General features: G+C 31.9%; 1 protein-coding gene across 2 annotated transcripts in view; it reads right to left on the bottom strand.

The window, feature by feature from the left end:
• Positions 1 to 27,094, bottom strand: part of LOC119836751 (multiple C2 and transmembrane domain-containing protein) — a 103,320-nt gene that overhangs the window by 40,384 nt on the left and 35,842 nt on the right. For both annotated transcript variants that reach the window (XM_038362200.1, XM_038362199.1), the window contains exons 3-4: positions 22,981 to 23,138; positions 17,768 to 17,921 (exon numbers count right to left, since the gene is read on the bottom strand). In XM_038362200.1, the coding sequence (XP_038218128.1) occupies positions 17,768 to 17,921; positions 22,981 to 23,138 (312 nt within the window). The remainder of the gene's footprint in view (positions 1 to 17,767; positions 17,922 to 22,980; positions 23,139 to 27,094) is intronic.

Consider the following 27,094-nt stretch of genomic DNA (forward strand, 5'->3'; position numbering starts at 1 on the left):
ATAACATATAGGCAACTTTTTATCCCGATATTCCTACGGGATACGGACATGTGCGGGTGAAACCGCGGGGCGCAGCGAGTGTGTTAATAAATTCCACAATATATACCAAACTCTATACATTTTAGCATAGAGTTAACTTGATCTTTAATAGCAAATGAAGTATTTTTGTCGTGTCTATAAAGAGCACCCTATTTTAAACAGACTTCAAAAGGAGGTTCTCTGTGATAGTGTTTTATTTGTATTTGTTGCCTCAGAACTTTCGATTGAGTTAATCGATTTTGATGGTTTTTTATCTTTTGAAAACCTTCCGTGTTGCTTATTTCTAATCGAATTTGTCTTGTTTCAAATGGCATAAATTAGCTCAACGACAATGACAACTTGAATATTATGATTATCAGCGGTTTATGGTCTCTAAATTAAATTCTTTTCAGTCCAATGTTTTGTAAGCCGCGTTGATAAGTGTTCATTTATCATATATCCTGTCACGAAGGTCGAATATTTCTAAACTATACAAAAGCCAAACGTACAATCAATGTAATAATTTTCAATCCCAGATACGAGATCCTAAACAAAACGTAGACAGCTAATGAAAAATACTTTGTGTACACCATAAATTAAAACAAATATGAAGCGAACAATAGATAACTTTAAACATACAGTGGGGGGTTCTATCGCTATAAGCGATCTCTCCCACCCAACCCGGAAAAGAAGAGAAAAATTAATGTGTTGGTACAGTGCATTAATTTATGTAACAGTTAACTTATAACAAATAATAAAATACTTATCTTACAGTATACTTATATAAATTTTATACCCACTAAAATTTTAGTCTTTTTCTAATAACAAATTCTTTAGAAATTAAAAACTTTTCAACGGATTTTAAACGCGATTTATTCATTATATTATTAACCCGACGTTTCGAACACTTTACAGCGAGCGTGGTCACGGGGAGACTGTGACTGAGATGTCTCCCCGTGACCACGCTCGCTGTAAAGTGTTCGAAACGTCGGGTTAATAATATAATGAATAAATCGCGTTTAAAATCCGTTGAAAAGTTTTTAATTTCTAAATGTATAATACTCGCGTGAAACCAAACACAAGAAGATACTAACAAATTCTTTGCTTTAATATTTATTCGATCTTTATTTATCTATTCTGAACTGGTTTAAATAACCATATTTTGTTCCTTTCAATACACGCGTATCTGATACGCGTAGCGCCCAACCGAGCACGGCCCTTCCGGCCCCCTCCATTCATGCGACAGCCCAAGCCCAAGTTCGTGGTCCCCGTCATGGGGGGACGCCCTTGAGCGTGTCACTACCAGAGTCAACCCCAAATTGACCCACGCGTCCGTGCTAAGATGTAGTAGATATTTTCGCTGACATCGAGAATCACCATAAAAAAGCTGATACACGTTATTCTATGCTTCTTAGAGGTTCATACATGTCGGCTGTCAGCACTGACGGTCAGCGCACCGCCAGCCACCAATATTAGGTGCGTAAAACTTCAAAAATAACCAAATTATATTTACGTTAGTACTTTTAACGTTTCAATTCATAAACGCAGAATGACCATTACTTCTTACGTATCATATTAATACACACGCATGACTTGACATTTCAAAATTAAACAATACATATTAAATCGACTAAAGTCAATATTGGATTGCGATCGCGCGTACACTGTTTGATTTATATTTTGAATATAACTTGTGAGTGGACGTATGAAGTGTTTATTAATTCGATCGTATTGTTATACCTGTGAATCGAGTTAAATCGAAATATATAATATTGTTCGATTTAACCCGATCAACATATTATTTATTTAGTCTATTATTGAATATATTATAATAGGCATAAATTGTTAGCTTATCTAAATTAAGTATTTCATGATACACACAAAAACTTTATTTAACTCAAAAACAACTCCAAAGAATTGTAATGTTCGTTTATTATCATAAAGCTAGATCGTTGCTGACTAAAAACCGATCATATTATAAATGCGTATATCTGTCTGTCTCTTCTTCTCACCTAAACGATTGAAACGATATGGATACAATTTTATATAGAGACAGTTAGAAGTATTTAGTTTTAAAATTCTGATACTTACACATAATATAGGTGTACATAAAGGTGAATGACCTTAAAAACGTCAACCTAATTTTCTCTAAATTCAACCCTAATTTGTAACATTCGAATACCAAGAAAATATAAATGAGTTAAAATTAAAACGCTTTTCAGATCGTTGGGGCATTTCTTAAGATGTTTTGTATTATGCTTTACATGTAACTGCGAACTTTTTATAAATGCTTATGTTACTTTGTGTTTTTTCAATAACTAGCTTTTGCCCGTGGCTTCGCACGCGTTAAATTCGCGGAGTTTAAAGGGTGTTGTTACATATAAACCTCTCTCTTAAATCACTGTATCTGTTAAAAAAAACCCCATGAAAATACGTTGCGTTGGTTCAAAGATAAGCATAGATAGATATAGATATAAAAATTGTTTTATACCAAGTAGTGAAGATTGAGTAAAAAGATATTATTGAATTCAAACAGACTTAGCATATAAACAAAATATTTAACGCGTATTCCGCCCGGGGCTTCGATCGCGCGGTCAAAGGAAATTCTCTTGGGAGATGTTTGGGGGAAAAGGACCGAGAAGGAAAATTCTTGGACCTTCTAATTATCTCCAGCCACAAAATCATACCATAAAATCGATCTGTTGCGACGTGAACACGACGAACAAACAAACAAATAAATAAACACACACTCTCGCATTTACACTATAGGTAATAACTAGGAAGGATATAAAAATTTATGCATTGATACTCAGGAATAACTTACTAAGACGAGTGAAGATGAATGACTCGTTTGTTAGAATTATTCTTCAGCTAGTCATGTGGAAAATGTGTAATGAAGTGTAATGAAGAAACTACTAGAAATAAGCAGCTGTTAAATATAAAAGAAACACCACTGGATATAGTATGTATTTGTTTATCTAGCATAATATTATCATGTTATAGTTGTTAATATTGCAGAAACAATAAAAATATACATCACTAATAATTCAAAACAATTTATATCCGTGCGAGCAATACGCGTAGACAACAGAAATAAATTTCTCAAACTTTATTGTTCCGTAACTGCTTACAGTAACGAAGACGGAGAGTCTAGATAAAATAAAAACTATTTTTTTTTCTTTACGCGTAAAGGGCCTTGTAATGTGGTAAAAGGAGCGTGTTTGATAATGATAAATATTTTTATCCATAGTAGTAAGATTGTTTGAATGTTTTTCTTTTAGTTTGTTTCAATTTCAATATGAATTTGTGTAAAACGCTTTTACAGATAAATGGAAATGTATATAGATTTTTGTTTTATACATAATAACTACATATAAGTTTTTAGTATTTATATACTTTTGAACGAAAACGCAAATAAATCACACATAACGCAAAATGAGCAATTCTTGTGAAATAAAATACCAATTTCTAAAAACGCAATTCAATGCATTTTCGTGATAAAACCTACGTTCCTACGCTTTCATAAAAAAATATCGAGACATCTTTTCAATAATTCAAATTATAAACGTTCAAACGAATGTATTATACAACTAAAAGATATGCCATGGAAATTTCATTAAAAAATATCACATTTTTTTACACTGTATGCACTGCATCCAATGTCAATAATTCAACAATCAACACTCGATCATCTGTCAGATTTTAATTTAAAAAAAACGCGGTAAAAAAAATGGAATGCATCACACGACTTCCATACACTCCGTTGCGAGGCCGACTGATCACTGAAGGTAGGAAAGGGATAGCATTCCCACTGTTAGGATCAGCGCTCACTGGCTTAAGTTTTAAGTAGGAATTATTTCCTTTTGAAAATTAATTTCAAAGATGTTTAGAAACTTAGAAATATTCAGTCGTGTGTGTAATTGGCAACAATTTTAATTGCGGTTTAAACTCATACAATAACATTTTTAATAGTTAGTCAATCTACTAAAATTCTCATATCTTCGAATTATTATTAATTGACATTTAAACGATGGCAATACCCGTTTCTTTAGAACATTATTAGATGTAAAAGCTGATGCACATATGAAGTTCATTCATAATATAAGCTTGATTTTGGTCGTGGCTTTGCTCATGCGTTTTAAATTTATACAATAACATTTTGCTAGTTAGTTAATGTACCAAAATTCTTATATCTTCAAATTATTATTATTTGTGCTTTAAACGATATGTGCCCTATGAAGTTAATAATATAGTTAGTCAATAATATAGTAGAATTAATAATATAGTCGTAGTTTTACTCACGCGGACAATCTCCTTTTTACATTATTAGCTTCCATGGCAATACAAATAATTAATAAGTGTTATTGTAATTTTACATAATACCCAAATTTTTTATCCTAAATAAGTAGTCTGAGATATTCGATATTTGTCTATTCATAGTCTATGAAAGATATAAATAGAAAGTACAGATAGTGGTAGGGTTACAATATACATTTATAAAGATCAACTTAAGGAGAAATATTGGTGGTCGTTTAACAGTATTACGCCGGTAAACGTCAACCCTAATAGACGATGACATTTTGACATATTGGACGTTTTAAAAGGCTTGTGCTTATTGCTAGACAGTTTGAAAACTAATTTGGGTTTTTGGTTTATATCTGTAGCCTGTACTGGTGCTAAAAGCTTAACGATTTAATTTGATTTTTTGTTACATTTTCGGCGTATCTTACATACTAAAGAATATAAGGCAAATCTTTAAAATTTTAACATTAAACATTGTGACAAATAATTAAATAGATGCTAATAATCTAAAACATATTACTGGTGATGTTATTTAAACTGATTTTTCCCTCCATTTTCTAAGAATCAAGCCTCATATAACATGCTTATACTTCTTCAGAATATTTCAGTAAAACGTGTGACAAACTAGGTAACAAATTTAATATAAGTGAGACCCTTTGTACCACTTTTCCCAACACATGTTACGGGTTAATATTCACACATCTGTATGTCTAAAGGTCATAGAAATATACAAGTGCAACATAGCTTATAGTAAAAGTGAAGTCCCGTGTCCCCTACTGGGGACAGATGATATACATCTGTTTCACTGATCGAGTTTTTTTTATGAACAATTAGGTGATCAGCCTTCTGTGTCCTGCCAGACCGAGACATTTTTTTTTGTGCGTCCCCACCGGTAATCGAACCCAGGACCCCTCGGTTCGGCTCTCGCGGTAACCACTGTACCAAAGAGGCGGTCGTATATAGCTTATGGACACACATATTTATTATATTATCTCGGTCCAAACTTTATAAATTTTACTTGTAACTAACTTTATAATCTACGTTTACACTTTAAAACTACAATCAATAAAATGATTTACACTAGTTGTAACACGCGGCGTCACTCGCGTGGTACCCGGGTAAAAAATAGCCTATGTCTATACCAAATTTCTTATAGATATGATAAGCTGTTTTCGCGTGAAAGACTCACAAACATCCTTACATTCATCCATCCATAGAATTAATACTATAATATGTAGATTAATAATTTATTGATTGATTAATTTATTTATACTTACAGACTTAAGCGATTATAATATTAGCATGATACAATATATTATTATTGGCGTTTGTCGACACCTAGACCCAATTCGATCAATATGTAATTACACATTTATTTTAATAGAGTTTACATAGTGAATGAATATTCATATATTATGTAAATTTCATCCTATAAACCCTTCAAGTATCACAGCTTTGAGTTTGATGAGTTTTACACCAGTCGTCCAGTATTAAATCCTACTAATATTATAAATGCGAAAGTTTGTAAGGATGTGTGTGTTTGTTGCTCATTCACGCAAAAACTACTGAACCGATTGCAATGAAATTTGGAAACAACTTTTTTATATTATAACCGATATTCCTACGGCAAACGGACTTACGCGGGTGAAACCGCGGGACGCAGCGAGTATGTCATAATAATTATAACTTAGAAACCTTAATTTCTTAGCAAATACAGATGAGATAATCCTACAGAGATAATCCTACAGATAGCTTCCCTATGTATATTTGTCGGTGTTAATTTCTAAAACTAGAGTTTAATATTAAAATTACTCCGAGATTTATCCGTTTGACTAGGAATCGTACCTACTGCAAAACTTATACAAGGTCACTGTTTTGCATATCGCATGACTGTGTGGTTCACAATTTACTGCTTAATTTAATTATTTACTTATGTTTGGTAAAATAACTCCGTTTTTTATTCTAGCACTAACCTGACAGTTGATATTAGGGTGTATTTTCATAGAAGATTTTGCTCGTGGTCTTGTTTTATATTTATTTTTTTTTATGTTGAAAAATTTAAAAGCAATATAATATCGGCATATGTTCAAAGCAAGTATAAGTAATCTTTGTATCTGAATAACATTTAGTCTATGTCGTGCACACAACGACCTATATTTATAATCACTTTTTAATGGAAATTTGAAAACCTTCAAATGTTATTTTAACGAAATGTTCAATAAAATGAAAGCAATATCAAAGACAGTATATTTGGGACATGACCGAAACGTTTTTATTTGGAAGTAAACAAGGTTATTGTTCAGATTACTTAGGACGGAGCATGTTTATTACCTTAGCATTAGTAGAAATGTTTTTAATGTCGTTCCAACAATGATTTTTACGTACTTTCAGACGGGGTTATACCTTTTTTTTTTTATAGTGGGGAAATCTTGCATAGATACCCACGGCCCCCGGGGATGGAGCCGTGGGTTATGTCGGATTCTTACCGACCAAAACCCCACTGTGTTCCGTCTAGCCACTTGAGTGAAGGGGCCACGGGAGCTGATTAAAATACGTCCGCGACCCCCTCGGCGGCTGCCCGTAGACGGGGTTATACCTAATATATTCTTATGGGAAGCTAAATAAATTAACAGCTTAAACTTAAACAACCAAAACCTAATTACATTTATTTAAAGCTTCACTTGCGCTATTATTATTTGTTAGGAAAATTGTGTCAAGCTGGTAAAATTTTAATGAATAATAAAACTCACACTATTATAAATTAATTGATATTATTTTTGTTATGGGTTAAGTAATTTTAACAGATAGAAGAATTCAGTTATATCTACCATATTTTTTTATTATATATTTGTTTAGTTTCAGGATTTAAAATGATATCGTAAGGTAACAACAGTATAAAAGAATACGTTACGTAAAACATCGGTCACACTCGTAAAAGGACCTCCGTTAAGTTTGTATACTTTTATGATCTCATTGTTGGATACGTGATGTTTTATTTCTTTGATTGTGTTTAAGGAAACAATATATATTTTCTATATTAACTTATAGATTACATATCTTGTGTTATGAAAATTAAAACTCGAAACATGTCAATTATCTCTTAAATATATCCATCATTTAGAAATTAAAAACTTTTCAACGGATTTTAAACGCGATTTATTCATTATATTATTAACCCGACGTTTCGAACACTTTACAGCGAGCGTGGTCACGGGGAGACTCGTGTTCGAAACGTCGGGTTAATAATATAATGAATAAATCGCGTTTAAAATCCGTTGAAAAGTTTTTAATTTCTAAATGTATAATACTCGCGTAAAACCAAACACAAGAAAATACTATATATCTATCATTATTAGTAACCCATGTGATAAAGAAAGTAATTTGTTTATCTTAAATCAGTATTGTAATATATATATCATCAATGTAAACAAACATTGAAATTCTTAAAAAAAAAAAACAAATAACTAATTCAATTGTATACCTCATCATCGTATTTCTACATAATCATTCATTATTTTGATGGTGAATCTGTTGTATGGTGCAATCCTACCTACCTATCATATCCTACCTATATACGCTAGTTACTAGTTAGTATTCTGTGCCTATACTAGTATGGTATTATGTTATCTGTGCCTGTACCTTCCTTCAACCATTGACACGTTCACTTTTATTTAAAACCAATGGTGATTGTGTGGCTTTCAACTTGATTAATTTTAAAATAAACAATTTATTAAAACATATTTATTTCCATTGATATACTTAGCTATATTTTTTAGTACCTAATAGTAGAATGAAGTCGTAAGAACCATTCAGTTAAGTGTTGCAACAGTGCAGTATAATGCTATCCCTCTCTGTTTAAATTTATAAATCTCAGCAACGTACGAAACCCATTCATCTGCATTCTAAATTATTAAGGCTCCCTAGGAATAAAAGCTCGTTCTACGAGTATCTAGAGAAACATCTGTGTTGGAATCTAATGAAAATAGCTTACTCCATAAGACAATTTTTTTGCAGATACAAATGTGTTTATAGACGAATTAATTTTGATATGAAAATAAATTTATTTACTTTTTGGTTAAGAGTACTAGTAAGAGCATTAGTGGAATTGTTTTGTTATTTTTCTTATGGGGTTTTGTTAAAGAATTATACTAGTTAACTAGCTGCACCCGGCAAACGCTGTTCTGCCTTACTCTTATCATTTAGGGGTATGAAAAATAGATGTTGGCCGATTCTCATAGATATAGAGAATTGGTTGTGCTTATCCGGTATAAGCACAAAAAATTTCATCAAAATCGGTCAAGCCGTTTCGGAGGAGTATAGCAACAAAAACTGTGACACGAGAATTTTATATATTAGATAAACAAACACAGATGCTGCTAATAACAGCCTTTTAAAAAACGTGTCAAAAAGAAGTTCTAAATAAAATTTCTCCTTACACACAATGTTGTGACGTTAATTATATCAGAATATATTTAACAAGAATGGATGAATTCCAAGGTTGATTACACTTTCTGACAAAGATGTCCTTCTATGTAATTCCAAGTTCATTATGTCAGCGATGAAGACGCGTAATTAATGTTTGTCTTCCGTATACTTTAGGTTCCTTATTGTGCGAGACGTGAGTCCGATAGCTACTCTGAAAGGATCTTTTTTCATAGGAGGAAATATTTCTAAATATATATGGGAAATAATTATGAATTATGACCTTATGGTCTAGACATTGGGAAAACTACTTAGTTCCATCTTTTTGCACACTTTAAAAATATTATTACAAATGTCAATAGATATTGAAAACTAATTTTCATATCTGAAAGCTTTTATTGTGTTTTCATTAAAGGTAAACAAAGTTTCATATAATCAAAACATGAATCTCTTAAGGCTGTTTGATGATGATATTGTATCAATTAGAACATGTTGATTGTAAATGTATTAAGATTTTATCAGAACACTAACCGCTAGCCGCATATGTTGAGAAGGGACAAAAAAACTTAGGTATGCTACTCGGTGAAGATGCAGCTTTCTAAAATAATCTTTAAATAGAGAAAATATATGTAGATTTATTGAATATTTCGTAGGTACGCATAAACGTTTTCTCTTCATAATATTAGTCAATTAGTGTGAAAGAATTATTTGAATTCTAAATATTTTTGTACCTGTATGTAACTAACAAAATTATGTAATATAGAATATGAATATACCTATAATTTATTAGTTGCAATTGCATTAATCTGATGAGAAATTACTGACACAGATATGAAATAAGAATGAGGTAAATAAATATCTCACGTACCTTCTTTATCTGACGCCATTGCAACGAATGTTTTTAAGTCTAGACTAGTTTCAATGAATCTAGTCTAAGTGTAGTGTCATCTGACCCCAAGTTCAGAAAGATCATGCTATAATTGATATTACTCAACTCATTCTTACGTCATTGTAAAAAATTAACTGTCAATTTAAAACTGCTCCTTGTAGCGCAGTACTGAAAATGCCGTAAATACAAAATTGTATTATATTGTGCTATGTATATTGCTAGAATATTTATCATTTAATCAATACAATAATTATATAATACAATACTAAAATTATTGCAATTTCCCTATTTGGATGATTTTATAGTTACTAGATGTAATTAAAATACCTTAAAATTTTTGTTTAATTTCATGTATAAATATAAGAGCTACGTATTACGTAACGTCATGAGCTATTTGAAGTGCCTAGTATAATAGGCCCAAAATTTCTACCATCATAAAATATATACATAGCTTTCCGCCTGCAGCTTCGCCCGAGTGCCTAAAGATATAGAGTTACTATGTACCAAATTTCATCCAAATCAGTTTAGTGGTTTACGCGTGATGAAGAGAAAGACAGGCAGAGTTACTCTGTCATTTATTAGTAGGGCTCCAATTAATGAACCGGGGGCCTTTAGTTTCATTATTTTATCATACACCTTTACCTACTTAGGAAGTGTTCACGATGAAGTTATTACATAAGCTTATATTATAGTATGGGCCATACAAAGTTTAACAACAAGTTGGTGTACCAGAATATGATTAAAAGGTAACACGAGATCGTAGATCTTATGAATCTAATAAATTTTGACAATATGAAAATATATTTCTTTAAACGTGGGTGATGTCAGGGCATTGTAAGTATATAAAATAGTATATAAGCCAACTCAATTAATTTTCTTACTCATTTTTGTCCTGGTTCTTTTAAATTTGGTTTAAATTGCAAGAGATCCTTTAAAAGTTATAAAATTGCACAATCAACTGTACACTGTCAATATTTTCGAGTCTTAAGTATCTCTGTGCCATTTTATTAAAGAGTAAAATAAATCAATATATATAGAATACATATCTTTTTTCAACAATGTCTTCTTAATCAATATCTTCGTAATAATAATAAGTTTGTTAAACATAGCCATATATACTTTTTGAAAATTTTTATTTAAAAAATCAAAGGATGTATCGGAGTAGTAATACAAAGCTTTTCTTAATCAAAAACGTTACGCATTGAATGAATTTGTCTACAGTGAAAGAACTATCACACTGCATATAATGCAGATGTAGAATAACCAGTGAACGTGACAGTACCACAGCATGTAGGTACATTCAAGTAAATAATAAGAATTGAAATGCTTGTTATTTTATTTCGTTCTTTCATTCGCTTGATTACACAGTTACACAGAAGCTTTATATTTTCCTCTGAGAAGCACCGGCGCGTTATTATGAATTTCAAATTGATAAGAAAACATAAGGAAAGGTACAGTCATGTAGAATTCTTTTTGAATTTATAAACCAGTGAATTAGAATAAAAACAAATAAGGGAATGACGATAATTAGTGTACATTTACTTCTTGTCTCAATAGGTCAAAATGTGAATGTTTATGCCTCTATTAATGTGCTCACTTATAACGGAATCATAATATTTTATCGGTGTTATAATCTTATTAATAGGAAGAAAAATTAGTTTTATTTTATAATTTATTCAACTCACATTTTAAATTATTCTATATACCAAACTAGCTTGAACATCATAGGTTGTGCGTGAAAGAGTAACAAATAATAATAAATTTCAATTTTGTTTGATTATCAGTAAATTATTGTAAAATATAACCAAGGTGGCCTAATATAAAAGTGACAACCCTATTTTTTAAGCGGAGAATGAGCACATACAAAAACCATGGGTTATGTCGGACTCCCATGCCTAAGGAGGCAATGGACCCACCGGTTAAACTCCACTATGTCCCATCTTATTGCACTATTGAAATCATGCGTAAGAAAAGTGACAACCCTACTTAACCTCAATAATACCTAAAGATTGAAGGTCACACATTTCAGTTGAATAATCAGTCGAGTTATTTCAGAGCTTCCCCACAAATATATAGGTGGCATTCACAGTACTTTTTATCCCGAATTGAGGGTGCGGCGGTTAAGGCAAGAGTTTGCCTAATGGCCCACTTAACCTGAAAGCAGCTTATACTTATATAGAAGTTATTAGTGACGGCTGTATAAATTCAACAACATTTTCATGTATTTTTTATTGGAAAGGCATATACTTGGATTCCGTGAAAAGGAAAAAAATGTGACACTATATACTGAATGCACACAGGGCTGGGCAAAAGCATACTTCGCTATAAATAATAAAAAATGTATCGAATACATATTTTTATCACAATTAAGTAATTTAATTACAATTAATTCAAATACTGCCCAACCCTGAAAGCACATAAGGGCCATCATACATCACACGAATTTTCGTTTTTTAAGTCCTCTTTGTTCCTTTTTAAAAATCTCCTGATAAGACACCACCATGTTCGGGAGATCAGCCGGAACAAACAGACAGACAAAGAGCCAAAATTGTAAAAAAAAGTTGGTTTATGCACCGTATATATATATATATATTAAAATGCCCACATGTAGTAACGGTTATTTCAATATTACAAACAGACTACATGTATCCTAGCTTTCACAAAAACTAAAATAACTATATATCTAATAACTAAAAATCCTAACTTTTTTTTTCACAAACTTTCGCCTTTATTTTATAAGTAGGATAAGATTTTTGTTTATGGTTATCCCAGACAATTCACGAATTATTATAGATAGCTAAATAGATAGATAATACTTTATTGCACACAAATATTTACAGAAAAACCACAAATTAAAGAGACATTTTGCACAAATGGCGATCTTATCGCTAGGTAGCGATCTGTTCCAGACTACCATATAAAATAAAAAGAGAAACATTTTAGAAGAGAAAGGTGAGCAAAAATTAAGGTTATTGGAAAAATATTCTGTTAAAATTACCTATAAACTACAGAAAAATAAATAAACTATTATATTAGAAGGCCAGAAAGTTGCAGGAGCTACTTTTTGAAATATTGTTTGTATGTTAGCATAACAGACGAACACAGTGCATACAATTATACTTTGAGCACTTATTTGTAATATGTGTTCTGTGATAAATAAAATTGAATACAAATTTGAATTTGAACATCTAATTGCCATGTAATACGTTACGTATACTTATTCCCATACGTATTTGCATCACTGCAAAATTTATAAATACCGACTGTTGACGATAGACTAAACCTAAGACCGTTAGAGCGAAGATAGTATGAAATAAATGCTATAGTATTCTACTATCCTATCCTATCCTACTAATATTATTAATGCGAAAGTTGGTAAGAATGTGTGTGTGTTTGTTGACTCTTTCACGCAAAAACTACTGTAACGATTGCAATTAATTTTGGTATGTAGTGTGACAACTGGAATAACATATAGTCAACTTTTTATCTTGATATTTCAACGGGATACGGACTTACGCGGGTGAAACAGCGGGGCGCAGCTAGTGTTATAGTATTTTGAATAATTAGGTTAGCATGACTAAAGTCTACACTCGTTTAGTATTCAAATATATTGACTATATCTATTCCAAGCTACGACTATTATTGTAGACCACAGCCCATAAATCCTTCCTATAAACAACTACTAGAGATTTAAGATAAGCTATATTGTGGAGAATCAATCAAGCTAACGTAGACAAGTTTCACAAAGGGAAATGAACTGAAAACAGTGGGAAATGCTGCCGGCTGAAAAGCTTTTGAAAATAATTTTCTGTAAACCTCTCAACTGCATATTACTAATGTTGGCATAATTATCATTTTTGTCATCATCGACAAACTATTTTCTTTTTTACGACTACTTTTTTTTCTTGGTCACAGACTTCATATTGTTTATTTATAATCTACTAGAATAATGATCTTATCTAGCATCTTAAAACAACTGCAAGAGTGTACTACAATTTAGCACCTGCTTGTACTTTCAGTTATCTATTATTCATGTTCTTTTGAGAGCCTGAAAGAAAACTAAAAGAAAATAAGTGTAACGATTATGTTGGTTCGCATATCAGTACTACTTCCATTAGATGTTAGTTTTCATGAAAATCTGAAGATGGGGGAAAGTATCGCTCTGCTCGGAAAAACTAGCACTGAATAGTTATCATGATATTTCTAAAGAGGGCGCTGTTTTAAATATTTACTTTGTGAAAATCTTAATAGATGGCGCAGTTTTCAATAATTCAAATTGTATTCGCCCTATAAACGCATGAGTTTCAATGGGTTTATTCATAAAACATATGAATCAGCCGGAGTACTTCTTTCCTGGTTACGTAATCATATAATAATAATGCATTTGTTTAAAAATATACATTAGCTCATAGGCAGTTATTGAGAATATCAAGCACTAGGTATAACTACTACCTACCTACTAGTGGCAGAAATAGTAGTTCACAAACATCAATTTTTGTATGACTTTAAGACATGTAACATCTTAATCTCCCCGTGACCACACTCGCTGTTAAGTATTCCAAACGTCGGGTCAAATAATATACGTGTAAAATCCTATAAAAGGTCTTAAATGCCTTTTTTTCGTTAATAGTCTTTGTGTCTGACTGTTATTTCTTATCTACTGTACATCAAATAGCTACATCAATTGGGCAGTTATGCAGAATCGCACTTCTAGGTTTTACTACACTACTTAGTACCTTCAAACTACTATATTGGATAGATACATTATAATAAAATTGGCCTTACCAATAATTTCTTGACGCAAACCAATTTAATACGTTCCTTGAGTTACTTCCTTAGTTCTTTCTCGTTACCAATAAAGTCAATGAAACACTTTAATGTATTCAGAAACGTATTTTGTAACTGAATAAATTTCCATTTACATTTAGAACGCGACTTCTCTTTATCAATACACGAAGCGTCCAAACTTCTAAAATATTCTTTAATAAACTTCGGTTTACTTCTCGTTTCATTTTTGTTATGATAATTAATAGAAATGGTGTTCATTTAAAGTTAAAATAACTTCAAATGGATGTCATTTCATTTTGGAGGCATATCTCATATTACAAATCAACTTAATTTAAGTTTGAAACCAGTTTGAACTGTCAAAATTATATCATTTTCTTTGTTGTGTTTACGTGAATCGAATTGTTTTAATTGTTCAGACTACTAGTATACTATTATGTTATGGTTCATTTAATTGCGGATCTTTTACAAGTAGATAGTTTAGAATATGTAATATATATTTGAGAAAATAGAAAAAAAATCATATATTTTAAACAATTATATCCCATTCTCTCCAAATAAATATTAATAGTAACCTCCTAAATACCCGACAATTTTCATGTTTGAAAAAGATTTAGCAATAAATCTAAAGGAATAAGTTTGGGACTTGTACGTTTTATTGTAATAGGTTTTGCAAGAATAAAAATGTTACGTATAGTTTCTCGAATCTCATTCAAGTTTACGTTGTCGTACGTGTGTGTGAAATCCTCTCAGGAGTTCCTGAGATAAGCGTTATTAAACAAACAAAAGACTGTAGCTTTATATTATTACTGATAGAATTATAGAAACGTATAATATAATACATATTTTTCTTAATGTTGTGTCGATTGCTCAGTCGAAAGTCTGTTTATTTGAATTGTATTTCAGTTATTGATGAGCAGTGTGTTTTGAGTAATCTCTGTTTTATTGGGATTCGAGGGTTCACTTATTTTTCACACAACGCAAATTAAACCAATTTTACTCATATAATAGAATAGAAAATAGGAATATGTTTTATGTTATGAGTTAAATAACTAGCATATACATTAGATTGACGATGGAAACTGATTTTTGGCATTTATTTTGTATGCATAATTATTTGAAAGCAATTTTTTACAGTTTTCATTAGTGGGCTACCGGTCTAAGGCGTTGGTAAGCTACTGCATACAGGCACAGATAACTAAAACTATAATATAGGTATACAATAAAAGACGCGGGTTCAAATGTCACCTCTTTATCACTTCCTTTTAATGCTTTAATAGTTTTTATTAATTTACTCAAGTATGTCACAAAACTATATCAAAATCCCCTGTATCTTCACTGTCAATACCCATCCACAGTTTTAGGAAATTTGATGTTATTTATCTTCTTACACACTCAGATCTAAATGTATTTCAATTAATAATGAGGAAATGAGCATTTGTTTCAAGATTGATTTTAAATGAAGGTAAGTAGCTAGAAATTAATTAGAGGACTTCCAGAAATGTTAGTCGTTAATTAGCCTTAGACCCGAGCGCTGTAACATTAAACACAGTCTTCGCAGCTTACAAGAAATTACCATCTCACTTTTTTATTTTGGATAGAAATAGTTTTTAATTTATGTTGTTTGTAATGACAAGGGTCGGTGTCTTTCATTATTACGGTTTTGGTTGAACTTCAATGTTATTTACATTAATATTTTCTATCAAATACATCAATATTTTCTACTAAAAAGTCGTGACATCACTGGTGAGATGGTGCCCCTTCCAGATGCTAATATGAGACCAAATAACAGCAACTATCTATAAAACTCAAAAAGAAACACATCAATTGGTTGAAAACCCATGGTTGTCGAACCACATAACAAGAAAAATACAATCTACTAGCATACCCGGCCACGCGTTGCTGTGGCTGAGTAATAATTAAAAAATATTAAGATTAAAAATTATTGGCATAATTATTCGACATGAAAACTATCCTATATCTTAAGTTGGAGCAATTTACACATAAAATGCCAAATTTTATCAAAATCGGTTGAGTTGGTCAAGAATTAATTGGGAACATACTTCATGACACTGGATTTTTATATATTAAGATTTACGAAGCTCCTTCATTTTAAGAACATCAATTATAACGTAAAGTGTTCCTAATAGATATAAGTTTGAATTATATTATAATCATGATTAACACAAAACATATTCAGTAGAAAATATGTTATCAATACCCGTGTCAAAACAACTACCAAAGGTCACAATGCTCTGGCAAAATCCAGTGCTATTTTAAACAGAATTATAGCAGGTCAGACTTTAATGTAATATGCCTAATTGGGCCTTAGTGAATTATAAATATCTTCAGAAACAAGTGCGTTCCCACCGGGAACTTATATTGTGACCCTTGTGTCGCGCGCATTCTTCGTAGCCAGTGTCGTAATTATTTAAGCTTTAGCTGTACGAATATACCTTCAAAAGAGGTTTTATGTTTTGAATAAAATAAAAAAAAAACTAAAGAGATAAGTATATATAAATAATTCAGTGCAGAAGTGAATTGAAAGTTCTGAGTAATTTTTTGTTAGTTTCACTCCACGTATACGTTAGAAACATTGCATATAATATTTGGGTCATTGGTAGAGATTTCCTATTTGGGAGTGTACTACGTGCAAATGTGTCTCTGAATTTAAAGCACAGCTCGTCTTCAATGTAATAAAACAAGCTTCAAAGTAACGTAATATGTACAGAAAGAAGTAGATGTGGAGATTCCAAGCGTTCTCTTACAAAATATAATATTAGGTTTTACATCTATTACTATACATACAATATAAATTTTAACAAACAATTCGTAAATAAGAACGTGACATACTGTCATAAGAGCATGAACTGGCGGTGGTGACAACCCGTCTCATTAGTTGTTATTTAATAATATTTGAACAAACTAATATTTGAAAACGAACATGCAGCTTAAAATGTTCATTCTTTAGAATTCTAATAGCCTTATAATCCCAAATTTGTTTGTATATAATTAAAAAAAGAACAAGGATTTAATGTTAAAATCAACCTTTCATAAAAATACAGAGTTATTATTTAACCATTGCACAGGTAACATAATACTATATACCGAGGCTAAGATTGGAATGCTTAAATAAGAATTCTGTACCAGGATAATAAGATATACTCATGACATTATTAAATTGTTAACTTCTTTCTATTGAAAGTGGGGCAAAATTGAGTATTAAAGAGTTATATATATACAAACAGACAAGCTTACAAACATAAAACTGAAGCTAGTAAAAGTATTTCAAAAACGCTACGAATTGTAGCATTCTATTATTCTTTCATGGCCATACTTTCTGTTACTAACCTTTCCGCAATCTATGTCGGGGTGAGTTAGCTGGTGTGCTGTGTTCAGAGCTATGGTCGGCGTATTCTGTCCCACTGCTGTCGGGCCCAGGGGCCACGGAGAGAGCGGTCCCCGCTGGACATCGCTCCCGACTTTTGCTGCGTTGCCAACGGTTCTGGAACATTCGAGAATAAGGTCCAAATATAGCAATTTCTTTGCAATACTGTTTTATCTTATGATTTACCGTTTACAGCACCTAGTGTATAATATAAAAGTGGGTAACAAGTCACTAAAATTATATTCCAATATTCTTTTATTATCTTCATGATCTATATAATTTTTATTCGAGTAAAAGAAAACACTCACAGCTTTACTTTCCATAAGCTGAAATAACATATAAAGCAATAAGAAATTGTTTCCTGCGAAAAGTTGTGAAGTCCTGATTATTATAATAATAATATTATGTAGATAAGTTCATCGCATATACATCAAAGTACACAGAATATACTATACAAAAGACCTCAGTAATAAGCGAACAAATCGATATCTAAAACAACGCAATATTATAAATGTAAGTGTGATCAGTCATGAATGGACAAAGCAATCAAGAAAATTCTAGCTTCACTCAAGAATTCGATATGCAAATACTAAAACATAAAGAATACACGAATAAAAATAATTTTATAAAAATTTGTTTGTTGGAGATAATGTTATGTATACGTGTTGGATTCTATATAGTACCCGGATTAAGGATTAAAAGTAGCCTTTGTGTTAATCCAGACTATAATCTATTTATGTACCAAATTTCCTATAGATTCGATTCAAACATAGATCCGTACGTTCTTACAAACTTTCGCGGTAATAATATAGCAGGATAGTGGTAAGGTAGTTTAGTTACAATTTGTTTCAATTACGAATGTGCATAGAAATATTCATTTTCTTCCTTAATTACAAACCTTTATCTCTTTCCTCTTATGCCAATTACCTTTGTCCCAAACTTTACAGCCGCAGTTAAGACTGTTCGTCTAACTTCAGTAGAACTGCTTGTTAATTTATTCTTTTTTTGTATTCGTCCAGAGAACAGACTGGAATAATTTGGTTCAGTCTCCATTGTCTGTTTCGTTTCTACGAATAGACGTAACGTATATTTTGTTCATGAATAAAGTTATATTTTTATAATTACTCTGCCGAATCTCTTTATTATAATAATTAGACGATACGAAAAGAACGCAGTAAAAGATTTTGGCATTTTTGTTTTCGAAATGAACCATTTGAAATAATCGTATCACTGAGCTTTATTTAGAAATTGTAATATAGTGATATAATCTGGGTAATTTAGGACTACGTATATGGAATTAGTTTTCATTACCTATTGAATTGATTGCTATTGGGAAGTGTATTTGCTGCATTGTATGATAAAAATATAGATGAAAAAATGTTGTCTAGTTTTTAAAATAGACCAGAATTTTCTACATGCATCGGAATTCTGAAGCATATCATACAATTTTATTAGATTCACCTGTATTGTTTGTAGATAGTACAGTTGACTACTTCGATCTTTCGATCTCGATATTTTTGAATCGATTTAGCCACACTTTAAGACACAACATAATATTTATGAGTTTATGTCCTGATTAGGATCGGCAGGATTAAATAATTTCCTAATGAATGCTTTGTATAAGCGCAAGTTAGACAATTTATGTGATTTTATAATAATTGTAGGGTTTTTAGTTTTTTTTAAACTATGTTTATTGTTAAATGCAGAGATTCATATACTTTAAGGCATTATAAAACACACTTTTAGTGCATATAGTCCCGTTAAGCAAATTTAACTGGTTCAATTTCCATAACAATATAAATCGTTCGACCTGAAAACCAATTTAAATACAGCTATAAGGTCCGCAATAATTACTTTATACCTAAATCCGCTTATATGGTTGAATTGCTTTGTTTGAAGTGAAGACGAGGGATTAATTAAATGTCCACAAGGACTTTTATCAGCCGCCTGCAAAAAGGGGGGAGATTATTAATTCGACTGTGTATATTTGTATTGGCTTTGTTAACCCAGAACTTTCGATTAAATGAACGGAATAACCTGAATCGCTAACAAATTGGCAGAATTAGACCATATTGAATTGGGACCACATGGCACGCACCAGCTTTCATATAAAAAAAAGAATCGTAAAATCGGTTCATCGGGTCACTACAAAATAATGAGTTATAACAAAAAATACAGTCGAATAAAACCTCCTTCGTTTTTTGAAGTCGGTTAAAAATGTGTCACGACTGAGAGATCAAGCGCAGAACCAACAGCTGACATTAATAGTGGGGAATGTAATGTATCTAATCTGCTGAATAGGCTCGTACGCTGTGAGGACACAAAGTACCATCTCTAGGGATTATCGCCTCTTGCGTTCATCCTTTAGTAGGTTTAGTTTTGCAGATGAATGTTTTTAAATAGATAACACTAGATGCTCGTCCCGGTTCCGCCCGGATATCAAGATTCCTGTTTCATCCCAAGGGAGCATTTTATCGCTATAAAAAGTATCCAATCATCCAAGTCAACTCATACCGTGTCTGTATACTGAGTTTCATCAAAATCCGTTCAATAGTTTCAGCGTGATTGACGGAAAAACATCCGAACAAGCAAACATTCACATTTCTAATATTAGTGTTATTATATTAAGCATGAAATGTTATAATATATTAAGTGTGGTTAAACGGTGAAAGAATGTATGAAATCGGTCTAGTAGGTCCTGAAATCAGCGCGTTTAAACAAACGAACTCATCAGCTTTCTAATATTAATAAAGATGTATTAGTTATCTGTATAGATGTTAAATTATACACAGATAATTTTAAGTCACAATGAATGGAAAAATTACTATCATATACAATGGGATTTTATGAACTCAATCTTAAGTATTTTAACCTGGTCAATGAAAAGAAAGGGCTATAAGGGCTCATATTGCAATGAAAATCTATTTCAACTGTTTCTAGAAAAGCTACAATGCAAGCCCTCTGGCGTGTCTCTACAAGCGGCAAGACTGAAGTAAAGAATTGAGTGTTAAACGGCTCTCTTTCTTATATTTCAAAAGGTTAAATACTTATAGAGGCAGAGCACGTCAATCAAAATTTCTGAATTTATATTTAAATAAATAATACGGTAACATTTAAAATGAAAAAACAAATACTCCTTTTTGATAAATGTTTTAATAGAAAGAGTACGATATAAACAGCGTACAAGGGAATAACTTAGGGTCAGAACGTTTTTATCTTGTAAAACACAAAGCCGCTATTATTTCGAGGTATTCATTCAACAACGAATGTTAAACAAAAAAGCACTTGGCTAATTATGCATTAAAGGTTCTGTAATATTTAAAAAGTTTCTCTGCATTAAATATCGTGTAAGTAGGTGTGTTAACATCCTTTATGAATGAAACGCGTTTGTGAAAAAAAAAAAACTAAAGAGAATTTACTTCAAAGCTTTTTAATATTTCCATCTATAATAAAACTAACAGATTATCAATTAAAGTGTTTAATATTTAAACCAATCTGAGTATTTCTATCGTTTCGTATTTTCCTACTAAAACCTGCTGTTTATTTTACATGAAAGTAACACGTTATGTTGTTTCTCTTACAGCCCTATTTTTACACCAAAAGGGTCTTTAAACGTTACACTTCGTTTATTATATTAAAGTCTTTAGTACTTTAAATCCTGGGAGATTTCTAAACTCAAGGTCGTTAGTGAAAAAGATTGCATGTCAAGTAGTAATTTAGTGAGGCAACTGGCATGTCGAAGAATCAAAAAGTTCCACGAAATGTGACATCTGCCAACTCAAATTTTGGACAGCGTGGTGGATTGTGACCTGATTCCTCACAGGTGGTCTGTGTCCCTGCAGTGGGAACACATATAGGAAACATATATATGATGATGACAATTTAACTTCAACGACTCGAATATAAACGAGACTATAATTCACAAAATAACTTCTTTAAATAGAACAAAAAAATAAACTCATAGAGCTTCTTCTCGATTCTTCTCAATAGAAGTATTTTTATTAACCCTCCAGGAAAAAAAAATTTTATATGTATTTTTATTATAATCTGCTATTATTAGCGGTCTATCTGAGCATATCCATTACGTCTTGTACAACGCACCCCACCATACGAGTAATCTTGTTATATTTTCTCCTTTACCTATAGCAACCGTGGTGTATATCATAATATTCGTATTATAAGCACATATGTATAAGATTAGCATCACACACGTATATATGCTTCGTGGCTTTTTAATGTGCCCTAGTGGGAATATATTGTAAAGGTAAATATATAATTCTAATGTTGGTTATAGCGAAATGGAGCATGGACTCCGAGATCCAACGAACTGGAAGTAATTACGAATAATCACCAGCATACATCACCAACAAGGTCTTGGTCGGATCTCAATGTACGTGTGTTTGTTAATTTATAGAAAACTGTATGTTATATATTTCTTTTATATAATGCTAATCAAACAAATGGATATGCTTTTGTACTTATTTGAAGGCTGAAATATACTTATGTTTAATGTATAACATACGTATAATGTTTGTTATAATACTCATTATTTTAAGCCCGAATATGAATCCTGAAACTCGAGACTCGAACTGATTATTCTGCCAGAATCTTGAAAACAAAACTTTAAGATAAAATAGGGCCCACACGTTTGCTTAGGGAAAAGCTGTCTAGCGATAAGAAATGCCACAGGCAGAAAGCTAGACTGACATATAAATGTTAACGTCGTTATACATATACATATACACACACATATATGTATATATATATTATAACGTAATCAGTCTAATATTATAAATGTGAAGGTTTGTTTGTTTGGATGTTTGTCCGTCAATCACTGAAACTACTGAACTTTTGATGAAAAATGGTATACAGACAGGCTATGTACTTGGATGATAGGATTTTTATTGTAATTAAATGCTCCCTTTGGATAAAACAGGAATCATGATATCCGAGCGGGGCCTGGACGGGCGTCTAGAAATAAATATAATTACATGTGTAATTTCAAAAAATAACGCTTTCTCAAGTGCTTATTTTCATTTTCTTGAGAATTCCAATTTAGATAAGTCTTTGAATTAATTTTTGGTATCCTACCAGCAATTTTTTTTTTCTTGAGTTGTTACATTATTCTCCAAGCTGTTCATGCCACTATAAATATTTCATAATAAAACACAAGTACCTTCAAATTGCTAAAGAAATGATGTGTCCTGTGCACAACAGAGAGGGGGGTGTGGTGGTGCGCGGAGCGGGCGCGGGGCGGGGACGCTTGCACTGGCGCAGCACATGACAGCTCTGACGCCGACTTAGACAGACGTCCGCTGAGAGCCTCTGATCGCTCTGAAACGAGAAAAAAGCTTAACACAATTTCTATTCCAACCCGAGATTTCTTTAGAATATTAATTACAGATCCCTTTTTCGCTTTTCTAGTACGCGTTTCTACTGAGACTATGTTAGTTTTATCGAAAAGCATGATATTTTTACGTCCGTTATCTGATAATTTGTTATAAAATAATAAATGTTGTTGATATTGTGTTTATTTACACATGATTTATTAATTTTGTGCTATATACGTATTTAACTCCACGTTAAGCCGGGAGAGGTCACGGGCAGACTTAGTCATTAAGGTCAAATAATATACCTAATGAATACTTCGCGTTTTAAAATACAAGTAGGTAATGTTGTATTTTGTTTGTAAATAATTCGTGTCTATTAGAACGTATATATTAATTATTTATTAGTCAATTAGTTAAAAAAAACAAAAGAAGTATTATTATTTCTCCTGTGGAATGAATTAAATATATACAAAATACACATTCCCCAAACCTCACAACGAGAGAGACGACTGCCGTATATCCGTCTCTTTAAAAATACTATAAAAATACCATTAAAATAACACTGCATAATTCAGAAGGTATTCGCATAAAAAATTTGGCGGATCATTTCAGAGGTCCTTAACTCTTACCCTCATTCCACGTGTAAACATTTGAATTTAGAACAAGTCTAAATATTTGACGTTCAATTACCTCCATTCAAATAAAACTCTACCATTCAATACAATACATTACCCTCACAAAACGTGCCAATTAGGATAACGTATAAAGCGCCTTATTCATGCACAGCGTAGGGTTGTCAATAATAAATTCTAAAATAAAAAAGCAATTGAAAATATGTACAGACAATTTTAGACCTTATGAGTTTCTATTGTTCTAATATAGTCCAGTGTAAATTTTCCATACATATCAAGATTTTATTTGTATTGGTGTAAATGATTACAAAATGCTGATATTTTAATTAAGTTTAATATCTAGAATACCACCGTCGCAGCCATCTCCACAGCATTGAAATTTATTTCACTTTGGTCGCATTAAATAACGATATTATGTGCTAGTATTGAACAAAATAGATAATGGATCCATGATTTGCCTTACGTCATCTCTTCCCCACTAAGAAAAAATCCATTAAACCCTACATATCATATGTGTTTATAAAGTCAATTAATTCTACAATAAATACAATTGATGACTCTTTGGTAGGATACAGGATTAATAATTGAGATGTTTTTTCTTTTTGCGAAGGAATTTGCTTTCTTTTTTGTCAACCCTTGAATGACCCTATTGCAATAACCCAGTAAATTGCAATAGGCGTAAATACATGAATAGAATACTAACTTGATGCTCTCATTCTGCTTCAATATGCGTGAAAGGGATGGATATACACCAACATTCCAAAACGCGTAATGGCCTCGCAAACCATACAAAACGTAAATATTACCTTATAAATTGCTATCGAGGATTGCGTTGATATTTGAATATGCAATCTTATAAAGAACTTTTTTTCATGCCATGGTCGGCAATGGAGCTGGTGGATCGCCTGATGCTAAGCGCTCCCACCGCCCGTGAACATTTACACAGGCGTAAGGTCGTTTGCAAAAGCTTCTACAAATGAATTGCCGTTTTTTAATTGAAAAGGAAAAATAAAGGATTGATGACAGAAATATATAAAAGGACAGGGAAGGGTAACGATAAGGGAATTGGCTTTTATTGCATACAAAATTTTGCTATTCGCATGAAATGGTAGGAATCACCAAATGAATGAGTCTACACCTTTCTACGAAATTACTGGATAAAAACAATTAAAAGTATGTAAAGTCTACAAGATACAAGAACTCAAACACTTAAGAATTTAACTTTTAAGACCAATTTGTAAGGCGCGAAATTTCCAGACGCCATATCGTACAACCTTTTGCGAGAAACTTTGGTTGTAAATTACATTGGCACACACGGTAAAACATTTCGACAATACATCGAAAATAACAATGTCAATAGCTTTCATTGAATGGATCTCCATATAGTACAGAATTCGGAAAAAACCGCTAAAGCTCTCCATAGATAAAAAAATAGACAATAATATATTTACCACGAATCGAATTTCCCGACTAAAAAACTAGTATTACAGGACAATTCAAAGCAGTTAATGGATTGAAAATTAATCGCCACAAAGACTACACAGTTAATAATAGATTAAAGTATGTAAACCAATTAACGCAGCTGTAATTAGGCTGCTGTAAGTACTTTTAGAATTCCTTCAAGTATTCCCATAACCCGCTTATGAGAATTACTACTTTTGTTAAATATTTTATTAGCATATTTAATTGAGAAAATTATTTAGTTCAGTTTCATGATATCAATTAGTTCTTACACGTTAGAATACTTATTACTGTTATTAATGTTACCCCTTTACATCGCGAGTGCTTATGTGTGGTGGACATCATTTTCCATCAGATGAAACGCCTGCTCGTTTGCCTGCTTAGGTATAAATTAAAAAAGAGGGGTGTGTCCGATTCACACACGATAGAAGTGAAACTTCAGTAAATCGACAAAAGAGTGAGATGAATATATATAAATTATAAAATAGTGTGTATATTTCTGTCTCATTCTTTGTCGGCTTCATTCTACACATTTTTGTATTTGTGTCTCTTACCTGTCGTTTTTTCCGTTGCATCAGGTTTGAAATCACAACGATTCTAAAGAAGTTTCACTTCAAAAAACAAACACTTGTAGTTGAGTAGTTATATATCCTATTAATATTATAAATGCGAAAGTTTGTAAGTATGGATGTATGGATGTTTGTTACTCTTTCACGTAAGAACTACTGAACCAATTGCAATGAAATTTGGTACGTAGACAGCTGGATAACTGGAATAACATATAGGCAACTTTTTATTCCGATATTCCTACGGGATACGGACTTACGCGGGTGAAACCGCGGGGCACAGCTAGTACTCTAATATAGAGTTGGAAGAATATGTTTCAGCGCGTTAATCTCTAGAACAATTGGGCCGGTTGTAAAATTTCTCTCACCGTTGGATACGTACGATCCTGGATACGAACGTACGATGCTATAGGCTGTATCACGAGCTAACCCGGGGCGGATCACTAGAAATTACGATGTATGATGATGTCTATCATGTGTGGATGAATATGAGCCAATCCTATCCTATCTAACTAAGTGAATATATAACTATACTAGCTGTTCGCCCCGGCTTCGCCCGTGGTACATATAAAGCCTAAATTCTCCCTCAATACTTTTATTGTAGGGCATCTAAAACAGAAAGAATTCAAAACGGACCAGTAGTTCCTGAGATTAGCACGTTCAAACAAACAAACGAACAAACTCTTCAGCTTTATAATATATATATATATATTAAAGATTGTATTGTCAAAAATATTATAACGAGGAATCTATGACAACATGCAATTTAATATCAAATACAAAAAATAATAACGTTTCAGTTAGTTAAAAACCAAAAATATATACTTATAATTATATATCGGTTAAAATAATTCATTACGCAGGGAAAACAGGTCATTGTTAGCGTAAGAAAAACTTCTTTTATGCGACGCTGGCGGCCGAAATGTGAATAAAATTTCACAGCGTAGCCAGCCAAGACATCATTTTTCGCATTATGTCCTTATCAGTAGCTATTATGCTCCAGGTTATTTGTAAATCAGGTCCTGGATGTACGGGCTTGGTAGGTTTTTATTTATAAATATAATATGAAAAAGGTGAAAGGTTGAAAATGTATACTAGTACTAGGTAGTACATGGCTACTAAATAGAGGTAGTCTATGCTAGTTATTTGACGATTCATGTGTGTTTTTATAGTATTATGTTATCTGTGGTTATAGTGATTAAGAACGTCTATTATTATAATTCAAAAGTAGGATTTTATTGCATATACTGATTTAAACATTTCTATAATCCGACTGAGAATGCCAGCTCATCATACAAGCT

This window comes from Zerene cesonia, chromosome 25 (genome assembly GCF_012273895.1).
Source record: "Zerene cesonia ecotype Mississippi chromosome 25, Zerene_cesonia_1.1, whole genome shotgun sequence".
In the NCBI taxonomy this organism is placed as follows: domain Eukaryota; kingdom Metazoa; phylum Arthropoda; class Insecta; order Lepidoptera; family Pieridae; genus Zerene; species Zerene cesonia.